General features: G+C 35.5%; 1 protein-coding gene across 1 annotated transcript in view; it reads left to right on the top strand.

Annotated features, from left to right (window-relative positions):
• ADAM10 (ADAM metallopeptidase domain 10) overlaps positions 1-18,646 on the top strand; it is a 128,312-nt gene that overhangs the window by 52,062 nt on the left and 57,604 nt on the right. Inside the window, exons 3-4 of the mRNA XM_038580540.1 lie at positions 435-553; positions 2,812-2,970. Coding sequence (XP_038436468.1) covers positions 435-553; positions 2,812-2,970 — 278 coding nt within the window. The remainder of the gene's footprint in view (positions 1-434; positions 554-2,811; positions 2,971-18,646) is intronic.

Below are 18,646 nucleotides of genomic sequence, written 5' to 3'. Positions count from 1 at the left end.
CACTTTTTAATGTATTGTTTGAGTTGTGAAAAGTAGGGGAAAATGGTAAAGCTGCAGAATTACTAAAGAGGTAAAGAGGAAAGGCAGGTAGTGGTGAATTACAGTAATTGGTTCAAGAAGCTTGTTTTTATGTCCAAGCAACTTAGTTGCTATTGAAATTAACTTGTTTTACCATGGAGGAATCAGCCTCTCGGCATTTAATTTATAATATATCTTAGTTACTGTTTAATTTTATATAATTTAGATTTGTATCACAGCTATTAGGTTGAATTTTAGAGCAAAATTTTTAAAAGAAAAATCTTGGACAGTATGTTTCCAAGTAGACAATGGTGTGAAACAGTGAATATTTTGCAGTCTTCTTAATAAAAAAAAAAGTTGTTTAAAATTTAGGTCCTTTTAATTTCATTTTTTCCCCTTTTCACCCTGTTTTTCAGACATTTCAATCTACGAATGAAGAGGGATACATCTCTTTTCAGTGATGAATTTAAAGTAGAAACATCAAATAAAGTACTTGATTATGATACCTCTCATATTTACACTGGACATATTTATGGTAAGTTGAATCTTAGAATTCTTTTCTTTAGTTTTTCTACACAAAGAAACACACATATTTTGAGGTATAAGCATATATTTCAGAAGGGTGGGATAAGTCCTGAGATTTAAATATGTCATGAAGGGTAATGATCTTTGAAGAATGAATGAACTCTTAGACCTATCTTTATATGTATATTTAATATTGAATTATACAATGCCATACTTCTGAAAAGTATGAAGTGTTGATTCTCTCAATACCTACAAAGTGTTAGATTCTTTAAAAGTTTTTAAATTACTTCTTTCATTTTCTGATCTTTCGAGCAAAAAATTAGCTGTGTTTTATAAGAAAAGAGAAGAAACCGAAAGGGAGACTATAAAGGTCAACTAAACAGCCAAAAATAATATGACAAAGTCATTCGTAGGAAAATCCTTCCAGGGCTATCCTACCTGAATCTATTTGCTGTGTACACAATTCTAACAAATTCTCTTACTACGACTGATTAAGAAGGTACTGGGGGGATGGGGAGCACACTTAACCCAAGATAAAGTTACATTTGACAATTGAGTAGTGTGGGAAGAACAGTCAAAATCTTTAGGAGGGGGGATCCCTGGGTGGCGCAGCGGTTTAGCGCCTGCCTTTGGCCCAGGGTGGGATCCTGGAGACCTGGGATCGAATCCCACGTCGGGCTCCTGGTGCATGGAGCCTGCTTCTCCCTCTGTCTCTGTCTCTGCCTCTCTCTCTCTCTCTGTGTGCCTATCATAAATAACTAAGATTAAAAAAAAAAAAAAAAAAAAATCTTTAGGAGGTATTAGGGTCAAAATATCATTATAACTGTACATTAATAAATATTCAAGAGAATTCTCAGTTATTAAGACAAAGTTAGCTGAAAGTTAAATTTCATTTCCACATATTTAGAGAAATTTCCACTCAAAATCATAACATTATGAAAAATTGTTTAAAAACTGTTTCTAATTTTTATAATGTCAAATAAATGAGACATTTCTATACTGAGAATTTCTTACTTGTAGATGAAACTTAGTTAATAAATTAAAAGTTTCTTGTACTCTTGTAATTCTGTAAACAAAGGAAAGTGTTTTTCCGTCAGTCTAGACTTTCAATCTCAAACCATAGTTTTCTGTTATTCCTTTGATCATTTATCTTTCTGGGCTGATAACTTTGTAGTGTCTGCCTTTCTTTGCTAGGTGATGGTCAAAAAAAGTACAGGACTAAATGAGTTTGCAGATAGAAATCATGTTATTTAAAATACCAGTGTTTTGGGTTCTTAGCTTCAGTTCTTAGTTAATTCACAGTCGATTAATTAACGTTAATCTACAATTTAGAAACTGTGGAAAGCCTGATACTTATTTTAATGAGAAAATTTTAACAGATAAATTTAACTTTTAACACACCATTCTATTTTCCCCTTCTTAATATCTTTTGATGGTTGGTGCTCAGCTTTTCTTTGTGACTATCTCAAAATACTCTTTTTATCCTGTATTTTCTTTCACAAGAGAAGTATAATTGATGGGACAGTATTACAAATCCAGTATCTTAAAAAGGATTGTTGGTATGCTTTTGTTCAAAATACTTTATTATTTTAAAATGTATTTGTGAAAATAGGAGGCCAAAAGTCTCATGCAGATTGTATCAGGTAGGAAAAGAACTTTTTTATTAATAGTAATTGGAGCAAAAACTCAAAAGATGCTTTATTGTCTTTCTTTCCTTTTTTTTTTTTTTTTTTTTAAGTAGGCTCCACGCCCAGCGTGGAGCCCAATGTGGGGCTTGAACTCACAACCCTGAGATCAAGACCTAAGCTGAGATCAAGAGTCAGACACTTAACCAACTGAGCTACCCAGGCATCCCTCAAAAACCACCCAGGCGCTCCTCAAAAGATACTTTAATATCTTTATTTTTGTAGTGCATATTTTATCAGTGGATCTGCTTGCTTCTTTCTGAATTTAAGTTAATTTAACAATTATTTATTGAATGACTTGAATGCTTGCCAGATACTATGCTTAGATGCTGGGAATAGGTTTGTCAGTGAGACAGATGTTCTGTTTGTCACTGTTGTTATCTAATAATCGTATAGATTTTAACCAAGTACTAGTTGCTAATCACATCTCAAATTCAGCTTGATATATTTTATGTGAAAAGTAATTTCCTCAATAAATTTGTGTTCAAGTTCTTAAATTTGTAAGAATGGCTTTTTGAAGAAGAATGAATTTAACACTTATGTGAAAATTAATTTTTCAAGAGTTTCTTGCTTTCATTAAAAGGTGAAGAAGGAAGTTTTAGCCATGGGTCTGTTATTGATGGAAGATTTGAAGGATTCATCCAGACTCGTGGCGGCACGTTTTATGTTGAGCCAGCAGAGAGATATATTAAAGACCGAACTCTGCCCTTTCATTCCGTCATTTATCACGAAGATGATATCAGTAAGTACTTAAATTTTATCAAGTAGCCTTTTGCAAAAAGGCATATATATAGTTAAAAGTATATAGAGACATAGAAAACCTGAGCTATTTTCAGTCCTAAGCTATTAATCAGGCTAGAAAACATTTTCACAGCCAAAATCTTAGTTTAACGAATAATAGACCTATATAAGGAGGTAATTTCCTTGTCAATCCATGCCAGTCCTACTTTGTTGATAAGATAAAACAATTTCTTCCTCCCTCCCTCCCTTCCTTCCTTCCTTCCTTCTCTTTCGTTCGTTCATTTGAAAGATTTTATTTATTTATTAGAGACAGAGAGAGAGAGAGGGAGGGAGAGAGGCAGAGACACAGGCAGAAGGAGAAGCAGGCTCCATGCAGGGAGCCTGACGTGGGACTCGATCCTGGGTGTCCAGGATCAGGCCCTGGGCTAAAGGCAGGCTAAACCGCTGAGCCACCCCAGCTGCCCGATAAAACCAATTCTATTTGAACTATGAGTCAACCAACTCTGACTGAATTGGAAATTCTGTATTCTGATATCAGCCAGTCATTTAATGCCATAGTGTCTTTGTGTGTATGGCCTTCTGAAGCATCATTATTTTCTTCTTCTTTTTTTTTTTTTATTTAAGATTTTACTTATTTGAGAGAGAGAGTGAGAAAGAGAGCACAAGCAAGGGGAGGGACAGAAGGAAAGGGAGAAACAGATTCCTTGCTGAGCAGCAGGGAACCCAACTTAGGGCTCCATCCTAGCACTCTGGGGTCATGACCTGAGCCAAAAGCAGACACTTAACCAAATGTGCCACCCAGGCTCCTCCTCCTCCTCATTATCTTCTAATGTAAATTTCAGGGGGGAGGGCAGCCCCGGTGGTGCAGTGGTTTAAATAAATCTTAAAAAAAAAATTTCAGGGGGGGATATTTGTGTAGTATTTAAGGAATATTTTAGATATTTTTGTAATTTCTAAATCCTTTGAATCTTTCTTTATGGAATCTTGAAATAATGATTTGATTTCAGCTTGATAAGACTCCAGGTTTATCATGATGGATTTTGTCCTTTACCATGGTTTTTATGTGATGGTAATTTGTTGGGAGAGTTTTCTTTCTGTGTTTTTTTTTTTTTTTTAATTTTTATTTATTTATGATAGTCACACACACAGAGAGAGAGAGAGAGAGAGAGAGAGGCAGAGACATAGGCAGAGGGAGAAGCAGGCTCCATGCACTGGGAGCCCGACGTGGGATTTGATCCTGGGTCTCCAGGATCGCGCCCTGGGCCAAAGGCAGGCGCCAAACCGCTGCGCCACCCAGGGATCCCTCTTTCTGTGTTTTAAGAGTAGAAAATGTACTTAGATTTCACTGTTTAATTTTACCATTGTCCATATATTTCTGGTCCTCTAATCACAAGAATGCTTCAGTGAAATACCATAGAAATACATTCTTCTAATTTATAATGCTTAAATACTCATGTTTTATTAAATACTCATTTTTTTTTAATACTCATGTTTTTAATGAGTTTTATTTTTGACTGTAGTTAGGCTAGTCTCTCATTTTTTTGCCTGTTTTCCTAACTGGGCAACTTTCTTCTGGCTTCATTCTCCATTCTACAACCAGAAATTTATGTCAGTAATTTCATTCTCACTCCTAATAATCTACTGAAAAGCCTAACCATCTTGGCTTTTTGCTCCATCAGCTCTGACAGTTTCCATACTTCTTCATTCTTTCCAACTGCTTGTTATCTCTGATGCTGGATTGCAATAGAAAATAGAATAATTATTCTAGATAGTATGCATTTATAATATTTAGCTACTTGTTAATTCATAAATTCATTAGTGCTACTTGCCTATATTACTGTTATTATTATTATTATTTTTAATGTTACTGCCCATATTTTTACTCATCCCTGTTTGATTCCTTTTCCAGTTTCCCCTACTGGTATTTCAGACTCTTCTCAAGATCTGTGCTACAGTCCTTCACAAGCTGGAATATGAATTCCTTTGCCTTCCTTTCTTTGTGCCAACAGAATTACTATTTACTTGATTTGTATGTTACTTTGTAATTTTGTTAGTGATTTAATCTTCTTGCAGGTTTTCCTTTCCTATGAGGGTATATAAGTTCTCCAGCTGTGGTTTCTGTTTCTTTTGCTCCTTTAACATTCCAAATGTTATTTATATGTTTTTTTTTTATTTTTTAAAGATTTTCTTTATTTATTAATGAGAGAGAGAGGCAGAGATACAGGCAGAGGAGAAGCAGGCTCCATGCAGGGAGCCTGACGCGGCACTTGATCCTCAGACTCCAGGATCAGGCCCTGGGCTGAAGGCGGCACTAAACCGCTGAGTCACCTGGGCTGCCCAATTCCAAATGTTATTTAATCTCTGGAGCAGATTCTTTTTTTTTTTTTTTAAAGATTTATTTATTTATTTATTCATGATAGACATAGAGAGAAACAGACAGACAGAGGGAGAAGCAGGCTCCACGGTGGGAGCCCGATGCAGGACTTGATCTTGGAACTCCATGATCGCGCCTTGCAAAGGCAGGCGCCAAACTGCTGAGCCACCCAGAATCCCCTGGAGCAGATTCTTTATAGATACTTAGTGAAATCTTGAAACATTTTCTTTACAAGATTTTCTCAAAATCAAACAAGGCCTTTTGGGAAAGGAGGGAGAGAGGAAGAGAGTAATGGACAGATTTTGAATTCCTGTTTTTATTTGTATTATCAAACTTGATCCTTTACTGATTTACACTTCCCATAAGCACTCTAAACTGTTTGTTCTGCCTTTTATGATTTCTATTATTACATCTTCTCTCTCATTTCCTTCCTTCTCCTGTCTACTTGTAAGTAGGTTAAGCATATTCTGCTCTTTTTTCGCACTTTTATTTCTTCCTGTCCTATAATTGCATTTTTCCACTTTGCATCTTCCAAATACCTTCCTTTATGTCAATCTTTCTTTTTCCCCAAAGATGATGAGTTAGCTTGAAAGATCAATTACATTGGATGTGACTGAGTTTACTGTTCCTTTTGGCATTTAACTTTACCATTGAGTTCAGCTATTTTTACTTCTAATAACATACTAATAATATGTATGTTCATTAAAAGAAAAAAAACGGATGTTCCTGCTAAGGAGATATTTTCACATTATTATTATATACCAATAGTAGTATTAGAGCTTAGAAATAGTGATGTTTAGAGTGATTTTGTTTATAATATTTTCAACCACTTAAAAATGTAAAAACCTTTCTTAGCTTGCATACCAAACCAGACAATGGTAGTTTGTTTTCCCCTAACTCACTTATAGTTGGCTCTTTAACCTCTCTGGGTAGAATACCTAAGGTTATAATACTAGTAGTAGTAGTAGAACAGTTATTACTGTTTAATGTGTCCCTGGCATTATATAAGGTTTTTTGCTTGCATTATTTCATTTAAACTGCATAATAGGGATCCCTGGGTGGCTCAGCAGTTTAGTGCCTGCCTTTGGCCCAGGGCGTGATCCTGGAGTCCCGGGATCGAGTCCCACATCGGGCTCCCTGCATGGAGCCTGCTTCTCCCTCTGCCTATGTCTCTGTCTCTCTGTCTCTTTCTCTCTCTCGGTGTCTCTCATGAATAAATAAATAAAATATTTTAAAAAATATTAAAAAAGATAAACTTCATAATAACACTAAAAGTGTAATAGGCACACATATCCCCCTCTCCCCAGCTTTATAGGTAAGGAAACTTAAGACTTAGAAAACTTATGTCACTAGATTATGGATCTTGTGTTCTTAACCATGTGCTCTTCTGCTTTACTCATGGAAAAAGCTTAAATTCTAACATTACTCCAAGGGGTTCTGGGGCTTTTCTGAAGTCTGTAAACCTCTCTGAATGATACATTTGCATCTCTTGTTATTTTGAGCCAAATTCTTTCCTCAGTGGATGTTCTACTTTACAACTAATTAAAAGGGAAAGGCTGTTCCTTTAATGTATGTTATTATTTTCTTTCTTTTTTTTTAATATTTTGTTTATTTATTCATGAGAGACACAGAGAGAGAAAGAAGCAGAGACCTAGGCAGAGGGAGAAGCAGGCTTCCTCTGGGTAGCCCGATGTGGGACTCGATCCTGGGACTCCAGGATCACGCCCTGAGCCGAAGGCAGATGCTCAACCCCTGGGCCACTCAGGCATCCCTGTATATTATTATTTTCATGTAATTTGCTTAAGTGCCAATAATTTATTTTCACAACTAAATTACGTGTGTGATTGTTTAGATCATTGTGTATATGCCTGAGTGAATTTAGTATCCTATATGTGTTATTCTCAGCAGAAGCAAATGATGGGTGAGGTATACCAACTTGGGTAGGGGTTCTGATGAGAACTTGGCTACCCTTCATTTAATACCATTTATGCAACTGTAAGCATAGATGTATGAAGCCACCATGGAAAATGATATTGCTGTTCATTAGGGGAATATGGCTTCTGAGGCAGGATCAGAACACAGAAACAGTTTCCAGTGAAATGTTCAATAACTTCTCTAGGCATTTTGATACTCACATGTGATGGTGATAATCACATGTATTTATCAGCTTAAAATTCACACTAGTTCAATTCTGTACTTAGGTAGTAAAAAGCACTTTTTCCTAGGAGATAGAAGTGTGAACAGTTATGGCAAGGTAAGAATACCATTTAGTCTTTTCTTCATGGTTTGTAAATTTGGAGATTAGATAGATAATCTGCATAAGCAATCTTGCTATCTTACATATTTATATTCAGACATTAAACTAGGAATTCATTGATGTGGATATAACTGGTTTTGGCAGCTTAGGGAGTCTTAGAATCATGGATTTAAAGGTGACCTTATAGATCAACTAGTTTAAAGGGTTTCAGGGCTTAATTCATTTGCTCAAGCTCATAACAAGTTAGTGGCAGACATGGTAGGGAAAAACACAAGAGGTGTCAAAGAAGTGAGGCATGCCATATGTATGAGAAAGGAGTTAGAAGGGAAATCAGGATGATGCACTAGAATAGCTTTGTGACCTTATGGGAAGGTCTTACTTTTGTAATGCTAGTAAGTAGGTTTCATTTTCTATGTATAAAATGAGGGTGTTAGACCAGATTCTTTTTAAAAAAAGATTTTATTTATTTATTCATGAGAGACACAGAGAGGGAGAGGCAGGCTCCTGCAGGGAGCCTGATGTGGGACTGATCCCAGGACCCCCAGGATCACGCCCTGAGCCGAAGGCAAATGCTCAACCACTGAGCCACCCAGGAGCCCCTAGACCAGATTTTTAATATCTCTTATCTCTTCTAAACTTGAATGATATCTAACTACTTTTCCTCTAGAGCTGGAAATATTTTTTTTTTAAAGATTTTATTTATTTATTCATGATAGAGAGAGAGAGAGGCAGAGACACAGGCAGAAGGAGAAGCAGGTTCCATGCAGGGAGCCCGACGTGGGATTCGATCCCGGGTCTCCAGGATCGCACCCTGGGCCAAAGGCAGGCGCTAAACCGCTGCACCACCCAGAGATCCCTAGAGCTGGAAATATTTTTGATTTTGATTATCAAATGTCTATATAAAATGTTTTTGCATGTGAATGAAGTAGAAGTGTATCCACCACCATTAACATTTTTCTTTTAAACAGTTGCATAATATTTTATTGTTTCATTGGTGAATATATTATTTACCAACCCATCAACTGAGTGGACATTTAGGTTGCTTCCCCTTTTTTGCTATTAAACATTGCTGTGGTATATATTATTTTCAAAACTGCTCATATGTAAAGTATACTATCTGATCATTTTTTGGCTTTTTTTTTTTTTTTTTGGCATTTGTATACATCTGTAAAACAATCACCATACTCAAGATAGTGTATATATCCATTGCTCACAAAAAGCTTCCTTCTACTCAGTGTAATCCTTCTCTTCTTCTCAACCCGTCTTTCCTCAGGCACTAAACTGCAGGCTAGTTTACATTTTGTAGAATTCTCTGCAAATGCACTTCTATATTATGTACTCTTAAAAATATTTGGTTTCTTTAATTTAGCAGAGTTTTTTTTGAGATTCATCCATATTGTATATATTAATAGTGCATTCTTTTTTGTTGAGTAGTATTTCATTGTGTGGAGAACATGTTTTTGCATTTGTCTGTTGATGACCATTTGGGTCGTTTCTGTTTTTAGTTATTAAAAAAAAAAGAACTCTAAAGCTTTTGATAAACTCATCAACTATTGATTGTTTAAAGATCATTTTACATATTATCATATGTAAAATTTTGTAAAAAGACAAGAGGATGAAACAAATACTAAGGACTTTTAATGTTTTGGTCTAATACCTGAGCTCTAGAGAGGGGATATTTTGGAAATTTAAGATGAGCCTGTGGAAGCAAGAGAGCAGAAGGAACATTCATCTTAGGTGAGTTGTGTATAGATTCTGTCTCCCTCAAACCAATACTCATATTTCAAAATGCAGTTCAAAGATAATCTCCTAGAAGCGTTTTCTGGCCCTCTCTTGACTGCTGTTTATGTATTGGTGAGTCCTCACTGTGTTTTGAATCCAGCAGTTTACAGGTCAGTTGTCCATATGATTGACCTCTGGTAAGAGTTGAGGAAGGAAAATAGCTGTTGACTGGATGAATACATTAAGTTCAACCAGTATTTAACTGTTCATTAACTGTGGATGATTTCAGCAACACTTAACACTTAGATAGTTAATATTTAAATGGATACTTGTTTATATGTCTAACACACCAACTAGACAGTAAGCTCTTTGAGGGTCCATACTCTGTGTCTGTTAATTTTTGTGTCCCTGATATTTGGTAGCTGATAGTTTTTTCCTCTCATTATTTGTTTTGTAAATAAATTAGTGCAAATAAGAATAACATTGACGTACAATTAGGAAATTTATGTGCATACATGCCTTAATTTTGAACAGGGTCTATGTTATAGTGATCTGTAAAGTGCTTAGAGATTTAAAACACACTTTCATGTAGAAACAGTTTTAAGTTGCAGACAGTTCCTAGTTATTGCAGGTGGAATGAAGGCTAAAAGGAGATTATTGGAGTCAGTTTAGAGGTCTTTGGTTAATGGATGACCTTTGAAGTGGAATGGAAACCAGCTGCTGACTGAAAAATTAAATTCAGAAGTGTTTATTGATTTGTGAATGTACAGGAAGGATTAAGACTTTAAATCCTTCAGGGGAATTTTTAATCAGTAATCTAGTCGGAATGTGATAAATGCTTAACGAAAGTGTCACCAAGGCACTGAGGATAGTGCAACCTCAAGGAGCCTTAAGGATAGATACTTAGGAAGACTTCTTGGGGGAGGTGGCATTTGACTTGAATCTTGAACATAGGATAGACTTTTGGCTGTTAGAGATAAGAATCTCTGAAGACAAAAGAAAGGTAGCTATTACTCTGGCTGTAGTAATATTTGTTTTTAGCTGCCACAGCTCAGGAACTCAGAAAGGAAAGGAAACTGTCATCTTCTTTGGCCCTGACTCACCTGTTTTCTGTTTATAGGGGTATAGTCTCAGATTTAATGAATGGAAATGATGGTCATGTTAAATCAGTATATTACAAGTTTTCATTACAAGTTTTATTTTTAAATTTTACAGGTTTTACAAGTTTTCATTACAGGTTTGATTTGTAAGTTTTACAGGTTTTAATGATTGATTAATTATTTTAAAAATTTGAGTGTAGTTGATTAATTTGTTAACCTTATTTGAGTGCCTAATTTGTATAAGACGCTTTTAGATACTGCAGACACAGAGATTCTTCTCCTAATGTATCTTAGAATCTAGTCATTCTATTTATAATTGATCAGAATAATGGAGCAGCATTGCTCCTGTTGACCTGATGCCCATGATCCTACCTGGCCCCCACCACTAATCCTTAGAAACCAGAAATGGAGAAGGACATGCCTGGCCCAGCTTCCCATCTCTGTTTCCTGGGAGATCAGTGTTAGTGCATGTGGAAAAAGGGACCACCTTCAGCTTCCTCTCCTTCTCAGGGACAGTCAGGGATTGGGTACAGGTGTTTGGGAGAAAGGGACTCCTATTCCCTGGAATTAGAAGAGAGAAGGAGATTTGGGGTCTGCCCTAGCCATTCTTTGATTCCTCCAAACTCATCTTCTGTCCTAAAAAAAAAAAAAAAAAAAAAGAAATAGCTTACTTCTTCCTTTCACTGTTCTTCAATGAAGTGAATCCTTGTTGATTTTTGGCAACTTTAGGAATAAAAGGTATTTTTGTGGGCAAGGACCTACCCACCTACCCTCCAGATATTAACAAAACCACTTTTTGTTCATTGTCTGTGAAGTCAATCTGTTTTAAATTCAATTAAGATAATAAAAGTTAGATTATTTCATTGGATTTGGTGATTCTTAGCATGTTATTGGAGAGATTACACCAAATTTTTTTTTTAAAGATTTTATTTATTTATGAGAGAGACAGAGACAGAGAAAGAGAGGCAGAGGGAGAAGCAGGCTCCATGCAGGGAGCCTGATGCGGGACCTGATCCCCGGACCCTGGGATCATGCCCTGGGCTGAAGGCGGCGCTAAACTGCTGAACCACCCAGGGATCCCTGATTACACCAAATTTTGACTGTGAGAGTGTCATCTCATAACCAAGGCCTTGGACTTTGCAATCACATTTCTAATCTGCCAGTCACACAGAATGTAGGGGAAGCCTTACTGGGAATAGTGAGGATGCAAGGGGTTGCAAGGTCTACACTAGTAGTATGTAGTGAAAAGTAGGTGTTTCATGCACCAATTCTGTTGGACAGAAATCTGAATGGTAAATATTTTCTTCTTCCTGGAGTGGATGATCGAGAGTTAACCAGAACTATTTCCTGCTTGAGGTAGTATCACAATATATGTATTATTTATATTTGCTCCTCCTACAGCAAAACAAAAGCAAGCAGTTGGCATGCAAAAGAACTGGAAGAAAGGCAATAGATTTAAAGCCGATCTTTGTTTTAAATAGGCTGAATATTCTACACCAATGATTCATTCTTTGTTAAAGAATATGCTGTTTGGCCTTTTCAGAGGAACTACAGTGCATCCTATGATTTAGCATCACAATGAGGGCTTATTCATTAGTTGAACAAAGGCTTTTTCTAGAAATGGGGATTATATTGTCAGTAATTTTAGAGGGAAAATGTCATTGTCCATTTTCATAGTTAATGTGGTGACCAGGGAAAATAGGGTCTTTTAGAAGTTTTGAAAGTAATTGGAAAAATTTTACACTTGATTCCTTTTTTTTTTCCCCCCTGTTGGGACAGTTTTGTGCTAACAGAATTTGAAGCATATATAATACAGTTTTGTTGGAAATAATCTGTTTACCAAGCTTTCAAAAGGAATGTCTGTATCTAGTTTATTATATATAAAATACAACTTGTAAAGAGATAAAACATTATATTTTTCTTTTTAGATACTCTAATTCTTGATGTTTCTAATATTTTAGAATATGGTGTACTAAATAATAGTTTTATTGGTTTTTATTCCCTTATACATTTATAAATAATAATTAGATTTTTAGTATTGAGATTTTTATTATATTTAATATGAAGGTATTACTATTTTCATATTAAAAATTTTAAAGGTTGAGAACAATTGTAATTTTCCCATATTAAGATCACTTTGCATAGTTTCTGCTGGCATGGTCAGTTTTACTGCCACTACTAACGTGCCTATAGTTACCTGGATAAGTAGGATTGAGAACGGACTCTGGAAATATAGTGTCATTGCTAGGTAGCAAAAAGGAACTGCTGGAGCTTATAGACTATTCTTTTTGAGTGAGAATATTCATAGTTACCAGTTTTCTCTGGGCCCATTCAGTTGCAGGGATGTAGGTAGAGGGTTCATTTAAACAGGATTTGGGTGAGAGTTGAGATTGAGGGGGCAAGGAACTTTTAAGGCAATATAGCAAATTAGTTATGATAATAAGGGACTACTGGATTTAAGCAGAATAAACAGAAGAAAGAGAATATCCAGTGATAGTGAACAAGGTGGTAACATTGGTAGATTGAAAGATCTTAGTGGTGTTGTAGGACTGTTGGAGAGAATTTTCAGAAAAAGATAATTGGTGGAAAGAAAGTAGGATGTGCAAGTTGAAGTTGTAAATGGGTTTCAGTTATTAGTAATGACAGATTCAAAAGAATGACTGTGTAAGTGAGAACTTGATGTAGGATAAGATCACTGGAGAAAAGGTAGTGTAAGTGTACTGGAAAAATCATCAATATTAATGCTGAAGTCACTCAGAATTATGTCGGGGTGATGTCAGAGAGAGTGACAATGAGAAGCTATAAAAATAAGGAAATAAAAGGAAGTAATGACTTGGGGGCAGCAAATACCTAGAAGGAGTTAGAGTAGTTGGTGATACAGTCTCATGACTATAAAAGCTAAATAACAATGAGAATAGTCCTGATGGTCCCTTTGGCAGAAAGTGGTAGATGGTTGTGAGTGTTTAGTGACATGAGGGGCAGGGGAATGTTTTCTCAAGAACAGGAAGAGTTCTTGGATTCCACCTTGATTTTTGCTGGAGTTCTCCTGATTGAGTCTCTTGACCTCGGCTAGATGATGGACCAGAGGAGATGATTTTCTGAAATATAAGTATTCTCTTGGTTCCAGCCAAATGCAACTTATTGAGGTGTGTTGGGGCAGAGCAGTCTTATTTTAGGCAGTCTTTTTACCCTGGGGAATGATGGCCTGCAAGGTGGTGATTCTGTTCTTAAGTTTCTGCTGGCTTCCTTCCAACTGCTGCTGTTAGCCTATAGGTGGTGTGCTATTATATATTATTTGACTTCTGACTGTGGAGAAGTGGTAGGAAGAAATCAATTCTAATATCGGCTTCATATACAATGTCACAAATACGTATGTGTGTGTATACCTGTATATGTTATTTTATACTTATAAATATATTAGCTTTATATATTTTATTGTGTAGATGAGATACCCATTAGACAGTAGTTGAGTACCGTAATAATAATGTTCAAATGCTACAAATCAAAACCACAATGAGATACCACCTCACACCAGTGAGAATGGGGCAAATTAACAAGGCAGGAAACCACAAATGTTGGAGAGGATGCGGAAAAAAGGGAACCCTCTTACACTGTTGGTGGGAATGTGAACTGGTGCAGCCACTCTGGAAAACTGTGTGGAAGTTCCTCAAAGAGTTAAAAATAGACCTGCCCTATGACCCAGCAATTGCACTGTTGGGGATTTACCCCAAAGATACAGATGCAATAAAATGCCGGGACACCTGCACCCCGATGTTTATAGCAGCAATGGCCACAATAGCCAAACTGTGGAAGGAGCCTCGGTGTCCATCGAAAGATGAGTGGATAAAGAAGATGTGGTTTATGTATACAATGGAATATTACTCAGCTATTAGAAATGACAGATACCCACCATTTGCTTCGACGTGGATGGAACTGGAGGGTATTATGCTGAGTGAAGTAAGTCAGTCGGAGAAGGACAAACATGTTCTCATTCATGTGGAGAATATAAATAATAGTGAAAGGGAATATAAGGGAAGGGAGAAGAAATGTGTGGGAAATATCAGAAAGGGAGACAGAACGTAAAGACTGCTAACTCTGGGAAACGAACTAGGGGAGGTGGAAGGGGAGGAGGGCGGGGGGTGGGAGTGAATGGGTGACGGGCACTGGGGGTTATTCTGTATGTTGGTAAATTGAACACCAATAAAAAATAAATTAAAAAAAAAGGAAAAAAAAGGAAAAAAATAATGTTCAAATGTTCAGCATCAGTGCTAATATATTGATGACAACAGAGTGCCAGTGTGTCTAATATTATTAATAATATCTGAAAAGTATATTTTACTGGATTACTATATAATAGAGGCTGCTGAATATGTATAAATAAAGATTTTATTTATTTGAGAGAGAGAGAGAGAGAGAGAGAGAGAGAATGAGCTCAAGTGAGGAGGGAGGGAAAGGGGAGAGGGAGAAAAAAAGTCCGTGCTGAGTAGGGAGCTGGACTTGGAGCTCAATCCCAGGACCTAAATCATGACCTGAGCCAAAGTGAGGCAGCCAACTGACTGAGCCACTCAGGTACCCCCCCTTAGTATGTTTTGAATGGAGGTGTATCCTAATTCCTGTCGTGGTCAGATTATATTTGTTATTTCTCAAATTTGAATAATATCAAGGATATCAACTGATTTATATGTTGAAGTAATATAATTGAACTAAGTTATGTATTGAAGCAAAACTGTTATTTTGACATGTTTGTTATGTGGTGGACTTAAAACCATATTGCTAACAATTTCACAGCTCTTTCTACTTTTTAAAACTGAAAATCTTGCATTGAGTAAATCTTCTTAAACTGAACAGTGATAATAGCACATTTCTCTAAGTATGTGAAATATTTTATCAGAGTGTTAATAGAGTTTACGAGTTTCTGTCTTCAGCTGAAAGTGGAATTATTACCATGAGTATAGTAAGTCTTCAGCTTAACTCTGTGCCTGATTTTTTTTTTAGGGGGGGTGGGGGGCAAAAGTTCTATCTGGGGATGAGTGAAAACTAGTTATAAATGAAAACATTCAGAAAGTGACGGTAACTACTAACACTGCTAAAGAATTTCTGATATGCTAGTCTGAGATTATTTTGGTACTGTCTGTGATTGGAAAAATTTGCCAAATGCCATTGAAGAGCAGGTATAAAATCAGTTTTTCTTTCCTTGACAAACGTTTTCACAATGTATTAAGGCAGTGCTAACTGCATTATCAAACAGTCCCCAAATTCAGTGACAAAATGTACTGAAAGCTCATTTCTCATTATGTAACAGTTTAATGTGAATATTCCTCATCAGACAGCTTTTCACAGTTCAGGAATTCAGGGTACTATTTCATACTTTCCCAGGTTGTCTCCCACTAGCAATTCAGAAGGGGAAAAGAGCATGGAGGATCATTCTTGTGCACTTCCCTACTGCTCACATTCCTTCAACTTGAACTTGGTTATATGTCACACCTAACTTGGAAGGGAGCCGGGAAATTCAGTCTAGCTTTATATGCAGGTTGATGAGGACCTATTGGTCAGTGGCTGCCAAACTATGCCAAGAATAAATTTTTTTTTCAAATAAGATTTTTGAATAGTTTAAAAACTTTTTTTCTATTGGTTAAGTGATATACTGATATGAAGGGTTTTGGGACATTTATGTATTTTGGTAAACAAATTTGGTTTTGGTAAACAAATTATCCCTTTGCCCCCATATTCTTTCTTTTCTTCTTTCCTTTCTTCCTTTATTTCTGATAGTGATGAGGTGTGTGGGATGGGGAGACCAGGTATAGTAGACATTTAGGGAAAGTTCATCTGAAAATTGATAGTAATGATTTAATCACAGGGCTTGTCTTTTGAAAGGCTAAGTTAAATAGTTTTTTATTTGGGAGTGGGATCTCAGTGTCCATGCTTGTGTGTTTCTGTTCATGTCTCTGTGTGAGAGAGAGCAGTTTGGGCTTGGGGGTTATTAAGATGGTTTCAAGAAATGTCATGATAAAATCAGAACTATAGTTTAAAATAGTTCTTTTTTAAAAGTTTTTAATTTAATTCCCATATAGTTAACATATAGTGTTATATTAGTTTCAGGTGTCAAAATAGCTCTTTTTTATGTGTGTATTGGGAGATGTCTAATTCAACTATAAGAATTTCCTCAAATGGTAAATATACATTTATTTCATTGAACTTAAATTTGCCTATGGTAAGTGGTAAAATAGATTCTTATTAACTAAAATACCAACGTAATAAACAAATCTAAATTAAGGCACTACAAACTGACCCATTTATGACAAAATAAGAACATAACATGCTAATTGAATAGTAAGTTAGTTGCTTATCACATTGGAACAGAAACTAAATTTTTGAAAGAATATAAATTAGTTTCATCCATTTTATATGACAAAATATTTTGTGAGCAGTAACTCAGTGCATTTTTTTACTTATCTGCCTAGTTGCTGCCAGGGTCAGCAGAAGGATTCCTCCTTATACACGTTGTTATCTTAAATAGATAAACCATTTTCTTAGCCATGAGTTAAGGGAAAACTAAGTCAAAGAATCAGTTAACATTCTTAGTTACTGGAATTTGGACTATCCTGGTATGGGGGTAAAATAAAATAGCACAAAATTATGGATATAGAAATGATATTAAACTATGAACTTGATTTTATAATAACAATTAAAATAAGTAACAAAATTCCAAAGGATCAATGTGCTATTAACTGGAAAAGATACTTAAGTATGTGTGTAAACTTGCCTATGAGTATGACTGTATATTTTTTATTTATTTATTATAATATGTGTTCTTGGCATGGAGGAACTTCTTCACCTGGTGGTTCAGGCAAACTAGACTCCAGTAAGAATCTGGGCAAGGCTCATTGGGTATTTTCAGTTAAAATTACATTATCAGAGGAAGGTATTGTGATGATTATAATCCCAAGCCTTCTAAAAGGTGATAATTGAAAATCTGGGGATATTACATTGGAAAACTTTTCAGCCTTTGTGGTAGATACTTATTAGATATATGTTATTGGGTGTTGGTGTGTTTTTACTTTCCCAAAGTCAACCTTTGAAATGCTAAAATAATAAACATACTAGGTTTTTTTTTCTCATTTGGTATTTCAGTTGTATTTTCCACTTTGAAGTCATTTGAATTTGTTCTACCTCTTTTAGTCTTGATTTTATTTTGAAAATTTTACACTTAAAAATAAAGTTAAAGGAATTGTGCAGTAAACATATATATCCTCCTCCCAGATCTGCCATTAAAATTTTTTTTTCTTTTTTTTTTTTACCCTTCATACACTTCTTGGAGAACTATTTGAGAATAGGTTGCAGACATCATGAAACTTCACTGCTAAACACATCCCCTAAAACACACACTCCCTAAGAATTTTTACATTTTCATAAATAGCTACAGTAGTATTTCACCCCTATAAAAATTAACACTAATTCAGTAATATTATTTACTATTTGTCTATAATAAAATTTCTCCAGTTGTCCTAAAAATACATTTGTTTGCATTTGTATATTATGTCTCTTTTAATATCTTAATTACCAGGCTCCCACACCCTTAGTTATCAACTTTTTCTGTTTTTTTCTTTAAGTGACATTGCCATTTTTCACATGTCTAGGTCAGGAACTTATAGGATATTCTGCATTTTGGTGTATCTGATTGTTTATTCATGATGAGATTCAGTGAATATATTTTGTTAAGAATATTGTGTAGGGAAAGATAGATATTCCTTACTGCATCACATCAGGAGGCACATATCTTTCTACTACACGGGCTTATTAGCTTGATCATTTGGTAAATGAAATGATAATTATTATATCTTTAGTGTGAAGATACCACTTTCCTTTATAAAGTAATAAGTAATCTGTGAGGTGATACTTTCAGAGTCTATGAATATCCAGTAACCCCATATCTTTCACTCAGTGGTTTTAATACCCATTAATGATCCTTACCTAAATCACTTTATACTTGTGGAGTTATAAAGTGGTAACTTTTTAACTCTATCATTTCACATTTATTGACTGGAATTTTATAGCTTTTGCAGTCTTGACCTCTGATAAAAAAATCTAAAGTTTAAGTCAGAGCTGTTAATATCAGTAAATGTAGGTTGTCCTGTAACCCCTGTCTCTTAACTGCCAGATTAAATTAGTATTGTACTATTTAATTAGTATTCCAAAGAAATAGGTCACTAGTATCCACTTCAGG

Source organism: Canis lupus, chromosome 30 (genome assembly GCF_011100685.1).
Source record: "Canis lupus familiaris isolate Mischka breed German Shepherd chromosome 30, alternate assembly UU_Cfam_GSD_1.0, whole genome shotgun sequence".
Taxonomy (NCBI): Eukaryota; Metazoa; Chordata; class Mammalia; order Carnivora; family Canidae; genus Canis; species Canis lupus.
Note: the sequence above shows the minus strand (reverse complement) of the source record. Positions and strands in the feature narration are given on the sequence as shown.